General features: G+C 43.5%; 2 protein-coding genes across 2 annotated transcripts in view; both read right to left on the reverse strand.

The window, feature by feature from the left end:
• Positions 1-7,444, reverse strand: part of LOC121941739 (unconventional myosin-XV) — a 56,641-nt gene extending 49,197 nt beyond the window's left edge. The window contains exons 1-9 of the mRNA XM_088075826.1: positions 7,065-7,444; positions 6,664-6,746; positions 6,077-6,140; positions 5,838-5,947; positions 3,827-3,901; positions 3,528-3,618; positions 3,210-3,313; positions 1,492-1,555; positions 1,065-1,178 (exon numbers count right to left, since the gene is read on the reverse strand). Of these exons, the coding sequence (XP_087931952.1) occupies positions 1,065-1,178; positions 1,492-1,555; positions 3,210-3,313; positions 3,528-3,618; positions 3,827-3,901; positions 5,838-5,947; positions 6,077-6,140; positions 6,664-6,746; positions 7,065-7,190 (831 nt within the window). The 5' untranslated portion in view covers positions 7,191-7,444. The remainder of the gene's footprint in view (positions 1-1,064; positions 1,179-1,491; positions 1,556-3,209; positions 3,314-3,527; positions 3,619-3,826; positions 3,902-5,837; positions 5,948-6,076; positions 6,141-6,663; positions 6,747-7,064) is intronic.
• Positions 7,445-8,301: 857 nt separating this feature from the next.
• LOC148189974 (uncharacterized) lies at positions 8,302-19,777 on the reverse strand. Its single transcript, XM_088075123.1, has 8 exons — positions 19,430-19,777; positions 16,643-16,774; positions 13,882-16,537; positions 10,420-12,651; positions 10,173-10,292; positions 9,725-10,042; positions 8,688-8,885; positions 8,302-8,538 (listed from the first exon to the last, which is right to left on the reverse strand). Exons 3-8 carry the CDS (start codon positions 16,483-16,485, stop codon positions 8,302-8,304), a joined length of 5,709 nt encoding a protein of 1,902 aa, XP_087931249.1. The 5' UTR covers positions 16,486-16,537; positions 16,643-16,774; positions 19,430-19,777.
• Positions 19,778-20,103: the final 326 nt, after the last annotated feature.

Here is a 20,103-nt window from a genome sequence, read left to right on the forward strand (position 1 = left end):
TGTTCAACTTCTCACCTTGATGCAGTGATATACGACAGGGTGTGTCTGTGACATCACTGTTGGGTGTCGTCAATGGTGCACACATATGACCACACAGATGGCAGTGATACGCTACGTTTCAGCCTGGTGTTACATTTCTACTTAAAAGATGAGCTGCATGTGCTTGTAGTAACCACCACCAATTACAGTGTGATTAGTCAAGGATCCGTAATCAGCAGCGGCATGTGCAACGTGTTGCTTTGTGTTTCATCACATCTCATGAAGTGGTACAAAGAAATCCAAGAGAGCAACCCAGCTCAATGTTGGTAACAAAGTCTGCAGGAACAGGGATACTCTAGTAGGGCTGCATATCATTTCAGAAGTTACGATACCAGCAGCAATACCACTACCAGTACCTTTACAGTGATACTGATACCAATAGAGTGCTTTATTTGATACCTTTTTTTTGATTATATCCCTTGATTCACTAAAACTTGGCTAACTCCTGCACAGCACGATCAACCAGGCAGCTCCTTCACTATATGACGATCTTACAGAGCAGAGGACTCTGGCGAGAGACTGAGAGGAGGACTGTGCTTTATGGTGAGTAAGACTGGTGTGGACTCACAACTCAAATACACATGCAACAAATAATAAAGTGTCACAAGTAGACGTTGCTTCGTTTTAGGGGTTTTAACCGCTGCTAAAGAGCAATACACAAACCATGAAATCAATCATTAAAGCCTGACCAGAAGATACACATGGTAACATATCCATTTTGGAAATAGATCATTACATTCATCACTCCATATAACTCAGAAACAAAAAATCCAGATGGCAAAGGCCCCTCACTCTGTACTCGGGTACTGCAATGAGTTTTATGTTTGTGCCATTAATCACTTTGTGGAATAAATGTGACATTTTAAGAAAATTGACATCTCATTTGTTAATGTGACTGTGGAATTGATTATAGTGACCACTCCTTATCTGCGCTCTGTGTATGTGTATGTGTGTGTGTGTGGAGAGGGTGGTGGATGGGGGTGGGGTGGGGTGGGGTGGGGGGTGTTTCATATTTGTCTGAGCACCTGATTCAGATAGTAGTACGTCTCAGCTTCCTGCAGATACAGTGAGCTCTTCTCATGAGGAGGAAGACCTGCCAACATCTCATAGAAGATGTGATAGTTCCTCTCCGATTTGGCCTGTGGATGAACACACACACACACACACACAGCCATATGATGGACATAAATCAATCATCACGTACACACTTATTTGCATACATAGTGCAGAACAGCTCTACAATTTAATCTGTGATAATGGCTTTACTAAAATGAAAATAAGGCTGTAGAAAAGACAAATGGATGGATGAATGACTGATGTACTGGGCTGTGTAATGATAGAGTGCAACATGTTTGACACCTCTTCCTCTACAATCTCCTCTTTCTTACAATGACTCACTTGTAATAAGACTCCACCTGACCTGTTGTTTGAGTCTATGTGTGTGTTTTTCACCTGAAAGACAATGCGGGACTTCTCCAGCAGGTACTGAGACGTTATGGCACCGCTGATTACACCCCTTGTAAATGACACATGACAGGTAGACAGACACACATGCATGCACACACGAACACACACACACACGAACACAAACACACACACACACACAAAAAGTCAGAGTTAAGTAACAGGTCATGCATGTGTAATGTGCTCAGATCTTCTGTCACAGTCCTAGGAGAAGATCAACTACTTATCTAACTGTGTTACTGAGGCATGTCAAAGTATTTTTCACTAAGCTCACTATGTGTGCAGTGTTTCCCCTGCAATGTTACAGGCCAACAAGACCCCCCACCAGGCCTTAACATTTGCAAGGTTTGCGTAGGACAGCAAAGTACACTGTATTTTGAGAAATCATTACTTACCCTACTCCACTCCTCTGATTGGCTAGTACTCTGTGCATTGGTTGGTTAGACTGTGCCATAAGATAGGCGTGGTTCCTTCAGATACAGGACAGTGTGTGAATGTGTTAGTGTATGGTGTGAGTGGTCAAGTGAGAGTGTGCGAGCAGGTGATAAGAGTGTCAGCGAATGCATCGAAGTATAAGGAGTAAAGTGGAGAAACGGGTCTTTGCATAGCGATAAAAGTGGTCAGCTCAGCAGTTTTCAGTTAATAAATGTTTCTGCTTCTCAAGACCAAGTGGAGCTCACATGCGTTGCTATCCAGCTGCTGGTTAAAGTGAAGGGAGTTAACCCCGAAGTTACTTTCACCCTTGAGGTACAAAAACTGCCTTTGCGGTTGAAGCTCGCGGTTAGTGCTCGGCTAACTTAACTGTGGATAAAACAATATAATCGTGAGAACTCTCTAGATTTTCCAAAGCACATAGATTAAACTCCAATAGTGAACTGAGTCATTTCACATTGGTTTTGTGACGCTCATAAAAATGTATCCACCATTTTAATGATAGCAATAATAGATTTGAAGCCGCAATAAGGGGGATGCTTGCTGCTTCAAGCTGCAACGCAAGTCATGCAGGAAGGTACTGACACAATGGAAGCGAATCCTGTCATTTAAAACAAACAAACAAACAAACAAACAAACAAAAAAAAACATCCTGTACAGATGGGGTTGCTATAAAAAAATAAACTACGATGAGCATTTATACAGGTAATTGTCCATTCTGACAGATATTTGTACCTGACGGAATGGCCTACTCCACATTTAACTATGTTTATATGGCTAAAAGACCATTCAGATAGATATTTGTCTCTAACCAAATGACCTACTCAACCTTTAACTACATTTATACAGTTAGTAGTCCATTCTGATAGATATTTGTACTTGACACAGTGACCCACACTGTATTTATAAGCCAGGCGTACACATTTGCATAGAGTGCAATCTAGTCTACTTTATGCAAATAGGACCCCTCCTCCAAACTTGCTGCAAGACTCCCAACATTCACTGTAGGACTGCTTCTCCTGCTCTCCATTTGAAACAAATAAAAAGCATTGAGACACACTCTGTCACAAAATCTGATGGAAGTGCACTGTAACTGATGTGACCATGACTTGGTTTTGAAGTGTATTCTTTAAAGATACAAGTATAGAAATATATCTGATCTGATACTTGTTTCTAGATCATCTAGCTTCTTGACTTTTCTGGACTTAGAAGCCCTTAAAACACAAAACATTTGTTGGTACTTGACTACATGTGTAGAAGTTGTAACTACTCACTCCTCCATGTAGATCTGCGTGTATTTGCCAAAGCGTGAAGAGTTGTCATTGCGCACTGTTTTGGCATTCCCAAAAGACTCCAGCAGGGGTGTGGCCTCTAGGATCTGACCAATCATCACAAAAAGATGTTACTTTGATCACCATCTACAGGGATAGTCGTATTATGAGAGCAAAAACAAAAGGGAAGAATACTTTACCTCTATCTGATGTGAGACGGTCAAGTAGAAGTGAGAGGAAAGGAAAGCAATAGCAGCGTTAGCTTAAATGACCACAGCGTGGACTGTATTTGTTAGCTGCATGAGTATGCTGTTTATCTACCTGTTGTGTGACGTTGCATTTGTGATGTATGGCTGTCAAGTAACGCAGGATCAGTTTAGTAGCTTCAGTCTTTCCCGAACCGCTTTCTCCGCTGTAAGAATACAAACAGTTAACCTGAATCTTTTTCGGCACTTCTTTTTCTTTATTACCCATACAAAGGATATCACACCTTGTGGACACAGTGATAAAACAGTTCAATCACAGCATGTAGTATTGCATCATTTAAAAGAGAGCTTTAAAGTTTCAGTTGAAATGAAAAGCAAACTCACAATGCCTGTGACAGTAACGGCCTCTCATACCTGATCACAATACACTGGTCCTTTTTGGCATCCATCATGGTGGTATATGCAAGATTAGCAATGGCAAAAAGATGACTGCAACACAACAAAACATTTTAGTTAAAAACACATTGTACTCTCATTGGTTATGTGTGTGTGTGTGTGTGTGTGCGTGTGTGCGAGAGAGAGAAGTGGCAGTGAAATCCATAACCGAACTCTCCCTTGGCAACCAACCAACAGCAGTGAAATAGGAGCCTCTTACTAACACCTGAGAGTGCTGGCATTTACACCTCTATTTACCACCATACTGTATCTCAGAGCACAGCTTACTACACATGTAGACAGATGTAGAACAACAGGACGATCACACACAGAGACAGACAGACTGAAAGGTTACGGTTTAAAATGTGTTAGTGTATTCTGTTCAAAACAAGAAAGCACTCATAGGGTGTACACCTCCACAAAGGATGCACAATTATCTATTTGGATGCATTTGGACCTAGAGATGTTTTATTTTAAAACACACAGTGATCGGCATTTATGAGATAGATATGGGTAGTTTTTATTCAACTGAAAAAAACCCTAAAATATATTTTTTTAAAATGGCTTATACCGCAATGTTGAAATTTTCTAAAAGTAGACTTTCTCTGAATCAAAAACTAACCACTTGATCTTGGGCCAAAGTGGCAACCTCCGTGGCTGAAAAATGAAGACAACAGGCAAGTGCCAATAACTGCAGTTCCTCTAATGGCCACTTGAGGCTTGTTCTAAAACATAGTAAATCCCCATAGACCCCCATGTTAAAATGCTAATCTCTACAGCAGAAATAAACATGTTAACAACCAGGTACTGAATCGGTATGGGTCTCTAAAGCTAATTTTTTACATTTATAACATCTGTACAGAGAGGGAGTGGGATTTTATATAAATCATATGCTACATTTTACTAAGGCTTTAAGTTACACATAATTAAGGGCAAGATGCTTTGTGTGACAGGCTGTCTGCTGATAGTGTCCCCAGCTTTTCAGTCAGATCCACCCCTGGCTTCTTAACAGCACCAGCCTCTTGCCCAGATATGGTCACTTCTGGTTTCAAGAAGTCAAGATTGCAATGGCAAAAATTCTGAACTCAGGGCTTCAATACAGGGGTCCACAAACCAGAGAGTGACGTCACTGTAGCTACGTCCATTATTTTTACGGTTTATGGGGCAATCGAGGTCCCCATGCAGTGCGCCGGGCTTTGAACTCAATTTTCATAGTGGCCAAACAGTGAAATTTCACTGTCAGGTGATGCCTCATGACACAAAAACATTTTTCCCATTGGCTTACATGGTGAAAGAGACATCTGTAAAATAGTGGTTACATTTGTTTGAACTTCACAACCAGAGGAGAGTACATGCAGGAATATTGGGTATACCCACCTATTTTTCAGGTCATTGGCTTCAGATCATACTTTATACCTATCAGCAAAAAAGCCACTGGAATATATAGCAAAGTATCTCCACTTTGTCCTCAGTAACCTACTCATCTAACTAATAGTAAACCCACCTCATAATCCCCCACTACATCACTGCTCACAACTTCCCATGTATAATTCATTTTACTATCAGTATTTGATTAATTTGGTCCGATAACATTTGGAAAGTCTACAAGAGCTGCATGTTAGCAGAGTGCTAAACTGGAGGTAACCGCTTCAGTCGACAAATGTGGGCCTGCTCTAAGGGCCAAACAGTGCAGAAGCAGTGTCTGTCATCTGAGTAATTTTATACATGGTAGTTGAATTTTTTGGCCACTGAGCAACTTTTACAGAAATAAACAGGACCTCGCCTTGAATGCTGTATCCAGGTCTCTATATTATCCATGGGCCAATTACCTAACTTTCCACTGGACATAACAGAAATGTGTAAACAAATTCTGAGACTTCCTACATGCCAACACATTGATAGAAAAACAAATTGCTGGAGTTCGCAAGTTCAGGGGTTAATTGCCAAGGTCAAACACACACAAAAACACACACACACTCCCAGGTCTTACGGAGGGTTGTCACTCAGGCCGCGGCCCTCATACTGAAGCACCATGTCTGTGCCATAAATGTTGAGCAACTTGTAGGGATTCACAGACACGAGGATGCTGCCTATGTAAGTCTGTGTGGAAAAGAAATAGATTAACAAAAGAATAAGACGGACAGAGGATGAGTAGATGCAACAGGTGGCCTCCACGACATTGGTTGATGTTATTAATTGACTCATTTGCATATTAGAAATTAAGCATACATATACAAATTCCTGGTCGTAGCGCTTCTTCAGGTTCATCAGGACTGTGGGCTCATTCAGCTCACTGAAATTAAACACAGATGAAATTAAACATGTACAGAGCAGACATATTGTCACACTGCAGCAGGACTTCCACACTCACATTGACATCCAACATTAATTACCTTTCAATGACATTCAAAATGTCAAAATCAGACATCAGAGAGAGTTTTAACTTGGCAGCATGTTAGGAAATAACTGTGAAATACTTTCTCTTTAAACTGCTGTTGGAGTGACACAAACATCTAATGCAGGGGATTCCTCAGGATGTGAAGAGATCTATTTGGGTGTTGCATTTTAATAAAATACTTAACATACTTAATGCTAGGGATTTCTTTCTGAAATTTTCAAGGATTTTCAAAGCCTACAGGCAGGCTGTGTCACACACACGCAAATACACACACATACACTGTAAATAGTTGCTTGAAGAAACTGAGAGGATATGCATTGAAATGAGCTGTGCTGCTCTACGCTGGAGCAACAAACTGCTTGCAAGTGTGTGACATGAATGACTGTGAGGCTGTTTGTTAATGCTGGATTTTGCTTACGGCAGCTGTGTCATGTCCTCCATTCCCTCTGCCCAGCGTTTCACCCTGTGGCCTGTTGTGGGCATGCTTAGGATAGAGTAGATCTGGACACACACACATAATGGTATGCAATTAGTCCAACACTGCCATAAAACATTGCCAAAGCTTGAGGGATATTGTTATCACTTGATGCAGAGCTGATATAAAATATGCAGAAATTCAAATATTCCTTTTTTTTGGTAATGATTTTGTGGGCCATCCAGCTTCTGTGTTGTACACTTGACAGAAATTGCTTGAAAATGTTGATACCATGCTCATTCCTATCACAATTTATTGTCCATTAACTGTCATTAAACAAATGCTCCTAAAAGTGGGCAAATGCTGACTTTTCAGAAAACACATGAATTCATAAATGTAGTTACCTTGTCATACCAGCTTTGACCAGGCACTCTTTCTCTGTCAGGAGTCCAGTCTGCGTCCTGAATCTTTCCATCCACAACTCGAGATGTCGGTGAATATCCTTCCAACACCCCGTCTTCTCTGTACATGGACCACTTTGACAGATTCTGGACCGTCCCATGTGGTAAAACCCTCTCAGCCGCCCAAACGTCTTCCCCTCCCTCCCCTCCTCCTTGGGCATTCCTGGCCCAGTGTCCTGAGCGCGGCCCATAGGGTGGAACCACAGCATAGCAATTATCCTCACCCTGCAGGCCTGTTGGCACCCTGTATGAGGCATAGCGAAGCTGCTGGTTTTGGACGGCTTCAGACAGTCTTGGGATCTGGAACCGACGTGTGAGAACAGAGCCATCCGGCAGCCTGTGGAGCGAGGAATGGTTCTCTTCAATTAAGAATGTCTAACACAAAAACATGACATTTGTCAGTGAGATATGAATGGAAATTCACACAGCTTTTCCAGATATGGGGCATTTCCACTACATGAACTTTCCTACGGGACCAAGAACCCTTTGAGGAAGTCATGTTTTGAAGACTGCAGAAATCAGGGTCTAAATTTAGTTCCTAGTTCAGTTTCCGCTTTGGACTTACAATTTAGTGATGATTAAGAAGCTTTCTGGATGTAATTCGCAGGACCGAAAGGTGCTAAACTGTCGTAGAGAAACCCCTCAGTTACTTGTGTACCTTTTCATTCATAAAACAAGGGCTGATAAGACTAGTACTGATTTTAGGGTGAGGCGTGAACATTTCTTGATGTTTATTACTGTAAAAAACAACATTAGACTTAGCTGGCCCAAAGTTGTCCCAAAAAAAAGAGTGACAAAAAGCAAGTGCGAATGGCATAATGAAGCAAATGAGAGACAAATGGAGCTGCAGTTGAGTAAGGTAAGAGAGAGAGAGAGGAGATGAAGGACCAAAGTAAATAAAATTCACCATTGCTCTTATTGGTCTATTCTTCTGGGTTCTTCAGATACAGTAAAAACAGGAATGCAAAAGAATACTTCCAAGTTTAGTTTCTGAGTTTTGTTCCTCTTATTCTAGAGTGCCTGATTTTTTTTTTTTTATCCAAGAGGTTGAATATTTTATTCTCCACTAGTTAAAGTTCATGCCTTGCTTGAAACTTGATTTCTCAACAGGTAATCCTGAGCAACACCCGAACAAGCCTATCAGGTCATTCTCTGTCCTAGTTTCCATTTATAGAGTTTTCTACCTGTAAGTGACACCACGGAGTTCCTCCTTCTGCAGCACAGAGGTGAGGTTTGGAGGGACGGGTTTGGGGGCGCCTGACAGTATAGAGTCTTCTGTTAGATGATAGAGACCTGCAGACCGAAGAGCTGGGTTTCGCCTCAGAGCAGATGAAAGGTTTGGCTTCTGGCCAGGGATAACCAGGGAACCATCAGGGAGCTGGTATGTTGCATTACGGAGGTTCTCATTCATTAGAGCCTACAGAGAAAGACACTAGGTAGTTATTCAAGGATCATAATTCTAAATATTGTTATCAAATTGTAGAATTCAAAAGGCTAGAAAGCTATATTTGAAAAGTGAGCAAATAAAACAAATGTGCTGCAGTAAAGTTAAATTGATGTACGCACTTTAGACAGGTTAGGGGCAACTGGTTTCCGTGGGTCAATGATGATGGTTCCATCAGGCAGGGTTAGGGACACACCCTTGAGATAGGGATTCTGCAGGGCAGCTGCCAGACTGGGGGTCTTTGGTTTCCTTGGGTCCACTATAATAGTTCCATCTGGGAGGGTGTACGAAGCTCCTTTCAAGGCTGGGTTATTGAGGGCCTAAGTATTACAACAGGTGGTTTCAGTAAAGGTAAGCTTGAAGGGTTAAAAACAGCTATTTGAACAAATCGTCAGTAGAATTAACCCATTTAAACTGAATCAACATCATTTTCTTGTGTTACATTCGGATGCCTTTCACAAGTGTTTAAACCTTTGAAACTGTAGCAAACTGGTTTGGTTTCTTTTGAAAACAAGGCTAAAAAGGCAATGAGTAACTTGGCAAGATGTGTCCCGAAATTGCAAAAAAAATTAGTAAAAGCTGACAAGGAAATGAACTGAAAAAATAGTAAAAAAACAGACAGAGAGAGAAAAATAGGAGAGAAAAAAAATTATTTGATTATAATTATATATCTAAATGTAATTACATTTACAGGATAACACTTTTTTAAAGCAATTTCCTTGTTTTTGTTTTATCTTTATTTTATTTGACTCAGTTTAATTTTCATCTATTTAACTTTTTTTCATTTTATTTTCTTGTGTGCAAATTTTCAGGTAATTTTCTTGTAACGTTTTACTAATTCCTTGCTACTTTTTAAGTAATTTCTTTTGAATTTGCTCATTGCCTTCCTCCTATGTTTTAAAAAAGAGATAACCCCAATTTGCTCAGGTTTTAAGAGGTTAAAACAGCAGCATAGTATACTTGGTTGCCAATTAATACAAGCAAACCAAATTCTACATCATTTTCCAGAAATTATCTCAAAACCCTATACCTGTACATAAGTCAAACTGTATAAATGAGATGGGAAGGAATGCTAATAGATCAACGCAGACACAAATTTACAGGTAGTGTGACAGACTTATAAACATAAAAAACCACAGAGTCTGAACCCATAGCTAACCTTAGCCAGGTTTGGTGAAATGGGTATATTGGGGTCCTGAACCCCCTCCGGTAGTGTGAAGGAGGCATTCCGCAGGGCAGGGTTTTGAAGAGCAGTGGCGAGGTCTGGAGGGAGAGGTTTCCGTGGATCGATGATGATAGTACCATCGGGCAAAGTGTAAGACGCACTTTTCAGGTAAGGGTTCTGAAGTGCTGCTGCAAGGTTCGGGGACTTCGGTTTCTTGGGGTCAATCACAATGGTACCATCAGGGAGAGAATAGGAGGCTTCACGTAGAGCTGGGTTGTTTAGGGCCTTAGCCAGGTTTGGGGACATAGGTTGCTAAATGAGCAGAGACAGCAGAGTGAGAATAACAATCATCAGCATTCCAGGTTAACGATATTTTGGAGAGCAAAGAAAGGAATACAATAAGACAAGGTAAATTCAGTTTAAGCAAGGGATCATGAGTTACTTGCTGTCTTGGGTCTATAATGGTGCCATCAGGGAGAGTATATGAAGCAGTTTTGAGATCCTGGTTCTGAAGAGCTCTGGAAAGGTTAGGAGACAAAGGCTTCTGAGGGAGACGTGGATCCTGTTTGAGTTGGGGTGAAGAGTAAAACAGGAGAGTACAACTTCAATAAAAAGGTTGTTGTTGCATGTGTAGAAAAGCATACATGTCAGGTTGTGCAGTTATCATGGCATGTTCCTTTTATCGTTACCCTTATAATTGATCCATCAGGCAAGGTGTATGAAGCTCCACGGACTTGTTGGTTTTGCAAGGCACGACCGAGCATTGGGGAAGATGGTGAACTTGCATATGGTGACACGAGGGTTCCATCTGGCAGCCGGTATGATGCTTGCATTAACTGAGGGTTTTGCAGGGCACTTCCTAACATTGGTGAAGAGGGTGGTGGGGGTCCATATGGGGAACGTCTCAGTTGCATTGGTGTCTGATAAGATGCTTGACGAAGGTTTGGGTTCTGCTGAAGAGCACTGTGGAGCTGAGGCCCAGCTGGTGCATAAGGGTTATGTCGTGACATCATAGGGGATCTTAAAGTTGAGACATTTTGCAAATTAGACCGGTTCTGTAGGGCATCATGAAGCAGCGGTGATGGGCCAGGCTCAGAGATATAATCATATGGAGTAACAACAGTTGGTCCATATGGTGAACGTAGTTGTGGGGTCTGATAAGAAGCCACTCCTCTTAGAGCCTGACCATGTCTCATGGCTCCCGAGAGCATTGGAGTTGAAGGTACAGATTGGGCATATGGGGACTGAGGTCTATGAAGAGGAGACACATAGGAGGCTTCTCTCACTGCCTGGTTTTGCAGAGCTCCAGACAGCATTGGAGAAGAACGGGGCATAGGCTGCTCATAAGGGGAAACTGGCCTTGGTAATGGAGAAGTGTAAGATGCATCTCGTATAGCTTGATTTTGCAGAGCACCAGACAGCATGGGAGATGAGGGGGCCATTGGCTGCTCATAAGGTGACATTGGTCCCGGTATGGAGGAAACATAGGATGCATCCCGAATCACCTGGTTTTGCATTGCACCAGAAAGTGTAGGGGATGAAGGCACATGAGGTTCTATATATTCAGTAACCATCCCACCCATGTCTACCACCTGGGCTGGCTGTGGGCCAAAGGGCGAAGTGAAAGAGGCGTGTCGAACAGACTGGTTCTGCAAAGCACGAGATAACATTGGGGAAGGGGGGGCAACAAACTGCTCAGTATAAGGATCGGCATAGGGGCCAGGCACATATGTTTCTGGTGCATAAGTGGGTGGATGGGCAGATCGAGGGGGCAAGGGTGAAGACTGATGAGAAAGTCGGGGAGAGAGGCGTGGGGATGCAGGATGTGACATGTGTTTAAGGGAGAGCTGTGGAGAGACTGGAGGCATCCTTCTTATGGACTGCTGGGCCATCAGGGGGCGTCCTCGAGCCACAGGGCGAGGAGGAAATCGGCCAGATTCTCTCCTCCCCAGGGGTGCACGGTGGACCATGTGAGGGGAGTGAAAAGGGGATGAGAGGAGGGAGGAGTCTACTGTGAGAACAGAGGATCTATTGCTTCGTATAGAGGAGGCACGGAATGGACGCACATTCTGGGTGGGCGGGGGTACTGGGCGCCCTCGGAGACCCATAGGCGAGGGTCTGACAGTACCTAAGGGAACATTTCCTCCCATCCTCGGCCGGGCCAATGGCGTTGGATCCCTGAGCAGCCGAGTTGAGCGACGAGAGAGGGTAGGAGATGCAGGTCGAGGCCCCGCAGGGGACAAACTCCGACGAGACAAGGAAGGAGAGGGAGATGGTCTTCTACTCAGCTGCGGAGAGTGAGGGGGAGAGGCATGACCAGGGGACATGGGAGGAGAGGGCGGACCACGTATTTTCCTCCCTCCAAAAGGGCTGCGTGCTAGAGTAGGTGAGGCTGGGGGACTACGCCTCCTCATGGAAGCACGGGGTGAGGAAGGTGGAGAACGCTGTCTCATTGATGCTCTTGGTGAGGGAGGAGGACTTCGCCGGATCATGGAGGCACGAGGAGAGTGAGGAGGTGAGGGTCCTCGAGCTAGGGGAGATGGTGATCTCTGAGGCTGCATTCTACGACGGGCGTGGGGGGAGGCCATTGGAGAGGTATGAGGTGAGATTCGTCTTGACATAACAGAAGGGGGTCTCTGGGGATTAATGAACCCACTCCTCATGGATGGTTGTGGGGAGGGGCTGCGTCTCTGTGGAAGCATTGGAGAAGGTACTGGAGATGCCATGGCAGAGGGATGGCGTTGCATCATTGGGGAGGGCATGATGACAGAACGGCGGGATGGAGTAGGAGAGGGCTGTAGGCGCCGCCCAGCCAGGGGGGACATACTTGCTTGCTTAATAATCATGGCAGTTGGAGTGGGGATTACTGAGCCATATCCCTGTTGCTGTGACATCATCATCGGGTCTGTCACCATCTGCTGCTGGAAAAACACAACAGAAATATGCGTAGAATTAATTGAGAATAAAAGAAAGCTAAGGGGCAATACATTTGGTGAAAATGGGAGAGCAGTGCTGAACAAAGTGTTAAGGTTGTATTGAAAATGTATAGTATTCCAAGTAGAATACAACTGTTCATTTTGTGGAATACAAGTTCTACAAACTGGCCTATCTGCCCAACAATAATTGATTTTGTGGTGATCAAGTACTCTTTTCAATGTTGTTATTATGAAGTATGATGTAATATTATTCACCTCAACATGGTGCCTTACAGCTTCAAAAGCTCCATGAACACATGAGGAATTTGATGGGTGGCTTATATTTTACTTAACATTTGCATGGGAACTCTGAAAATTGGACCATGTGTTTGTACTTGTGTAAAATACGCATACTAGTACAGCAGACAAAAACCTCAGAATAAGTTGAACCATTGGCAAAGGTCACTTATAAAATATATATTAGTTCCCATTGGCACCTAATGTCACATTACTTATTACATTGCTGGTTATAAACAAACAGCACAATGTTAGAGAAAGACTTATTTAGTGGTTGATTACCCTAGTTAAGAACTAGCTGTTTAAAGCAACTGACTAAAAATGTCAGGCTCCCTATTGGCAAACAACCATGCTCCCACTGGCACTGGCCCGAGCAGGCCGTCTGAGGCTCAGTTGGTCGCTGCAGTGGGCTAGATGTTAGTGACCTGTGTCAAAAATGAATCAAAAGAAACATCCCATGTCAACAGGTGTTATACTACCCCTGCAGTTTTAGGCATTTTGTCTATAAGAAGCCATGTAATCACATGTAACTTGTTGTAGGCAATTGGAAAAAGAAGAAAGTTTAATCTTAGCAGCTGATAGTGAGAATTTAATCAAGGTAATAGGGAGATGTCCATTCTTTCAACACAACTAAATTGCAAGAGTAACCACTGATTGACTGATGAATGGCAACAGATATTCCTACATAAATAAGTGCAATAGAAGTGTGTTTTCTTTAACTGGTTCCAGTATTACTCCGACTCATTGTCTTGCACTATAATTCTTGATCTCTCTTCAAATTTTGGTGAATATTTCATCTCTGTATAGGTTGGCAGTACTTAAAATAAGGAACTACATCTTGTGTAACTCAATCTGGTTGCTTGGAGAGGCAGTGGTAGTGTCGCTGTCTACTGTTAGAATGGCTATACAATGTCAATGACACAACAGAGCTAGAATTACCTGAGGTGGCATCATTTGTGGAGCCATCATCTGTTGCTGTGGTAACATCATTTGCTCTTGAGGTGACATCATTTGTTGTGACATCATCTGTTGCTGTGGTGACATCATTTGCTGGGTCATCATCGGTTGTTGCTGTTGTGACATTATCTGTTGCTGTGGTGACATTATCTGTTGGGGCATTATCATTTGCTCTTGAGGGGGCATTGTCATTTGTTCCTGAGGGGGCATCATCATTTGTTGGTGCGTTGTTATTTGGGCAGACATACTCTGTTCTTGTTGTAACATCATCTGCTGCTGTGGTGACATCATTTGTTGCTGTGGTGACATCATCTGTTGCTGTGGCGACATCATTTGTTGCTGTGGTGACATCATCTGTTGCTGTGGTGACATCATCTGTTGCTGTGGTGACATTATCTGTGGGGGCATCATCATTTGTTCTTGAGGGGACATCATCATTTGTTGCTGTGGGAACATTCCCATTTGCTGCTGCACTGACATCATGTCACCAAACTGACCTGGTACAAGAGGATTCTGGTCCTCATACTGGATTTCTGACATATCTTCAAATTCTGGATCAGGTGGCAAAGTAGGTGGAGGGGGCATGGGCACATCTAGACGCTCTTTCCCAAAAAGGCGTACTTGAGGTCTTGGAACTCTAAATGTCATCTCCCCTCCCTGAACACCAATGGTATCATCCCCATATTGATCATACTGGTCTGCATACTGGTCCTCATACATGCCCTGTACCTGATTCATCCCTTGCCCTCCTAAGTCAAAGACCTGCTGACCTCCCGGTGGGAATCCAGTGGCCTGCTGCGAGCTGTAATCTTGGTAGGGCATGCCAGCATCACTATAACTAAGTTGATAATCTGGTGGAAATCCCCCTTGCATTCCCATGGTTGCTGCATAAGGGTCCTCATAATATCCTGCCGGACTGTTAAAGTAACCCCCTTGTCCATCACCGTAGTAAACTCCTTGACCATTGTCATCATAATAACCCTGAGCCTGAGGGTGAAGGAACCCATCTACCTCTCCTCCATACATATGGTCTTCACCCATTAATGCATAGTAGTCCAGACCCTCGTCACCATACATTGCCATTGCCTGCTGTTGCTGGTAACCATAGTAATCAGCCTCCTGATTATTAAAGTGGCCTTGGGCAGAGGGATAAGGGTTATAGTAGTCCCCCATGCCATCATCATAAAGACCACCTTCATAATACTCTGCATTTGGATCATAGAGTCCTTCTTCTTCATAGTAACCCAGGTCCTGATAGTCTGCTGCCCCTACTCCATTGTCATAGTACCCAAACTGACCCTGGCTTCCATATGCTGCCTCATTTCCATAACCCCCATCACCATCATCATAGCCTCCATAACCTTTGTGGCGGGCTGAATGTTGCTGGTCGTATCCATAAGCCTCCTCCCCATGCTCATAACCATTGTTATAATAACCATGAAGATGGCCTCTGGAGCTGGCTTGTCGGCTATGTGCTCTACGCCCACCCCAGCCATGGTGTCCTGCATTTCCTCGCATTTTAGTGGACAGGAAGCGCTTGGTCAGCCAGTTAGTTGCTGCTGCAACCTTACCCAGCAACATACTTCTGTTCTTGAAGTCGTCAGGAGGCCCATCACCATTCTTTTTTCCAAATAAGTTTTTAAAGAAACCCCCCTTCTTTTCATTCGATTGGCTCCCTCCTCCCAGACGAAGCAGCATGTAGGTTGGCTTCTTCCCACCATTTTGCGCAGCCTTTTCTCTGGCCTCTTTCTCCTTTTTCTTCTTTTTACTGGCCTTAAATCTCATCATGAATCGAGAGGTGTTCTTCAGCATAGATTTGCGGCGTTTCTTCTTAGCAAGGCGGAACTTTCTCTTCCCCAACCCCAGGAACAAACGTGAGGTACTTTTCAGCTTCTTCCTGCTGTTCCTGCGCCTCTTGAAGCCAGAGAACTTCATGAACATCCTGGACATGTTCTTTAGACCTTTTCTTGGGATCTCCTTCTTGGGAAGCTCAGGATCTTCCTCTTTCTTTTTGGCTTTCTTCTTCTTTGCATCTGCATCAGATTTCCCTCCTTTATGGTGGCGGCCATCTTTAGATTTCTTTTTGGATTTGCCATAATCATCATCATAATCCTCATCCTCCTCTTCTTCATCTTCATCCTCCTCTTCATCCTCTTCTGAGTCCCCACGTCTAGACTTCCCGCCCTTCCTACCCTTAGCATCCTTGCCTCCACGCCCCTTCCTTCTTCTGTCATCCTCTGAGTCTTCCTCCTCATCTTCTTCTTCATCACTTAACTCCTCATCCTCTTCCTCATCACTCAGAAGCTCCTCTTCTTCCTCCTCAGACTCCACTTTCTTGCCTTTCCCTTTGTCTTTTCCTTTCTTTCCATCGTCTTTCCCCTTGGGTGGCTCCTCCTTTCCCTTCTTTCCACCTTTCTTATCATCCTTTCCACCTTTCTTATCATCCTTGCTGGCTTTCTTGTCATCTTTTCCTCCCTTTTTGTCATCCTTCCCTTTCTTTTCCTCCTCTTTCTTTTTCTCTGGTTCAGGCTTTCCACCCTTCTTTGCATCCTTCTTGGCGTCTTTCTTGGCGTCTTTTTTGGGCATTTTCACAAGTTTCTAGGAGCACACCATGCCCTCTCTTCAGGATGCTGTAAACCTTCAAACACACAAACAATACATGAACACTATATGTAAGTAATATTGTAATTGAAGTTTAAAATGAAGATGTGATATGTTAAGAAAATTTGATCAGGAGGCTGACCTTTAAAAGATTCTTTGGTTTAGATATGCCTTGTTGACTTTGAACCAGCACTACATGCAGGTTTTGTGTGAGGACAGGTCCACCTGGCCAAAGCAGTTCTACAATGCCCAAATCTGGACCCCATGAAGGCTCCTGTCCAGACATACAAAGCTTAACGTCAGCAAACCACACACATATAGACAGTCACGTACACAAACACACATACACACAATGAAATCAATGCTGATGTCTCTGCACCAAAAATGTTTTGTTAAGTTGACCAAAACTGCCACTCATCTTGTACCAAAATGATCATAAGCCCTACCCAAGGATCTCAAGCTCCTAACTAAAGCCTTCTCTGGATCTCCAACCCCCTCAACTGTAAGCTCTTTAAGACCTATCTCACTCATTGTGCATACAACCTCAAGATGTCTGATCTGTCCCCTCTGACCCCTACAAAGCAACCCCCATCATGAGAGGTCAAGCTCTACTGTAGCCTACAAGGTCAAATGGCTCAATTGGCCACAGCTCTAAACACCTTTTATAAATCTAATTATTCCAGTGTCTGCATAGCATTAACTATATTATAAAGCTTAACCTCACTGCGAACTCTTACAAAAGTGGAAAGTGAAAAAAGAGTTTTACTGTGTTGGTTTTACTAATTTCCACACAGTATGATCCCTGGAGCATTTGCTTTCTGTGAAAAATGGGTACAAACATTAAAAGCACACAAACAAAACATGCAGCTGTTACTCTCGCTTGAGCTCTACCCTATGGTCCAGCCTTTCTCTTGCAGAGCTGTAGACAAACTTTGTTTCTCAGTTTCACCACAATCATTCTTCAAGACAGCTTTCCATCATAGTCACCTCCACATTCAATGACAAACAGTACAGAGGAGCAAAAGTGGTGGTCACGAGAATCTCTGCAGTCTTCAAAGTAGTTGCATCCTTGCAGCAGGTCTTTTCTTCAGCAGTTTAAAAAAAACAGAAGCAAAAAACAAACTCCAAAACAAAGTCTTTAGGTCACACTCAGCTTCTTCCTTTGACCTACTCCGTCCTCTGTTGCTCACTACAACACATTCCCTCACTCAACACAGCACTCTGTTCCCACTGCCCTCCTCAGAGTGTGTGACAGCTAGTGTGTGTGGTGTGTGTAAGTAAGTGTGCGTGTGTGTGCAAGGGAAAAGAGAGAAGGGTAGATGGGTTGCCTGTTAGTGTGTATGTGTGTGCGTTTACATGTGCGTATATATGTGTATGTGTTTGAGTGCAATTGAGGAGTTCCTTGTGGCGAGTCGTAGAAGGAGTCTTAATTTGTCATCTGGCTCTACAGGTGAAACTCGAGAGCTCTGGGTGGCTGAGGGGGCGGGGCATAAATAATACAAAAGGTAGAGAGAGAGAGAGAGTGAGAGAGAGAGAGAGAGAGAGAGGGAGGGAGGGGGAGAGAGATAGGATGCATAAGATAAGAATGAATGGCAGTAGGAAGTCATCAAATCCGCAAATATCCAAGAAATAACCTCCAATTTCTGTATCATTGTATGAACGATTGCACATAAAATAAGTCATATACACACCTTTAGGTTATCTGACCTTGAATCTACTCTACTCTGTTTTTTCAGAGTAACACATACTGTCAGGAGTGTGTATGAGCGAAGATAAGTGACGCATCACTCTGAGAAATATTATATTTAAACAGCATCAATATGAGCAATGCAGGCAGCCACCAACCTACTTCCACATACGTAACAGCAGGAGAAGAAGCAGAGGCAGGAGAAACACCCACTTGTATTGTAGATATATGACGTCTTCGCTCTGGGTATCAATAACAGAATGACTCTCTCAAACACACACAGACACACACACAAACACACACACACACAGAGCCCGTGAAGGATCAGTAACAGGGCTGTGATTATTACTGCCATCAACCAAATTATTCCTCTTCCACAGGGAAGGGGTCGGATTGCCAGATCTGTCCTGTTACAGGGTATAGGTGTTGGGTTGCCAGATCCTGATCTTTTGGTCTTGGTGTGTAAGTCTATCTGATCATTGCCAACCAGCAAAGAGCACGAGTAGTGTGTGTGCATGTGTGCACACAGTGTGTTTATGCAGTTATCTTTGAGTGGGAGCACATGTGCATTAAAAAGACGGAGAGTGTGATGAAAGAGTATTTTTTCCTGGATTTCCCACGGTTTGTCTCTAACCGTACATCTGCCTTTGAAGCAGAATGAAAAGACCCTATCAAACGTGAAAACCTCTGAGTAGCAGCCAGTCTCCCTCTTCCCAAAGCAATCGCTGCTGGCAGGTGGTCCTCCATCTTTTGATAGAATTTGTAGAGAAGAGACAACACAGAGAAACTGGGATACATGCCCGGGAGAGAAAAGCTGACTTATGACAGAAGTGGACTTGATGAGGCTCATCAAAAGCATTCATGTCCTGAGGGGGGGCAGTAGACCATCTTTGTCACTTTACACACACATTTTACACACACACAAACACGCAGCAATCTGCTGCTATCTAGTGGACCAGCATTACACCTGCAGCACCCCTAATAGTCTGGAGTTAGTTGGACCAGGTAAGTTTACAGGCCTGCAGCAATTGTTAGGCTTTCACAACACAAAGCAATTAGCATCTTGCATTGTTTTTCACGATTTAATATAGTCTTGTAATGAGCGGAAAGGAGATACATTTGGTAGTCTAACTCCAGGATAAACATTTATCTTGCATGAGAGAAGTAAATTAACCAAAGTGTGCAGGCTTGTGTGTGGACCAAAGGGGAAGGAGGAGGAGTGAGTACGCCCAAAAAACCTACCTTTCCTCCGGTACACCCACACTGGAGCTCCGTGGTCGCGTTGCCCCATCCTCTTCTAGGCCAAAATAATATAAAACACCAAAACCTCCGTAAATTTCGTTTACATTTTTCTCATCTTAACCACTCACAGAGGTCCTCGCCTCTGCTGCTGCCCTGGCGGGGCTCAGAGTGGCAGGGGTCGATCAGTGGAGAGGAAAAGTGTGCCACCGGGATCGGAGGATGAATATTTAACGACCGCTATTCTTCGGTGACCGCCGGGGGCTTGAGCTCCACACACTCCGGTGAGAAATGAGGAGCACCGCGGGAGGCAGTGTCGGCTATACACGGTGGTACACACGGATGTAAATAAACAAGGTGGGTAAACTTAATAAAACTGTATTAATTGTTACGTTAATTAAAACTTAGAGTAGTTTTATACATATTTTAACAACTTTTTTTTGTGTCAAAACGGCCCATTTTGCCTACCGGTCGAATGATATAGCCTAGCTTACTTCGGTATCATTAGCATTAACTCAGCGCGCTAGTTAGGGACTGTTCGGTATGTTGGGGGTGTTGGGGGGAGGCCTGTCAAATAATCTCTTTAGGTCAGGGGAGAAACTCGTTATTTTTTTTCAAAATTACGCTTAGGGAGGGAGCATACAACTTAAAATGATTGTGTTTTGTAGGGTTTTTAT

This window comes from Plectropomus leopardus, chromosome 3 (genome assembly GCF_026936395.1).
Source record: "Plectropomus leopardus strain MGB_pleo_1.0 chromosome 3, ASM2693639v1, whole genome shotgun sequence".
NCBI lineage: Eukaryota > Metazoa > Chordata > Actinopteri > Perciformes > Serranidae > Plectropomus > Plectropomus leopardus.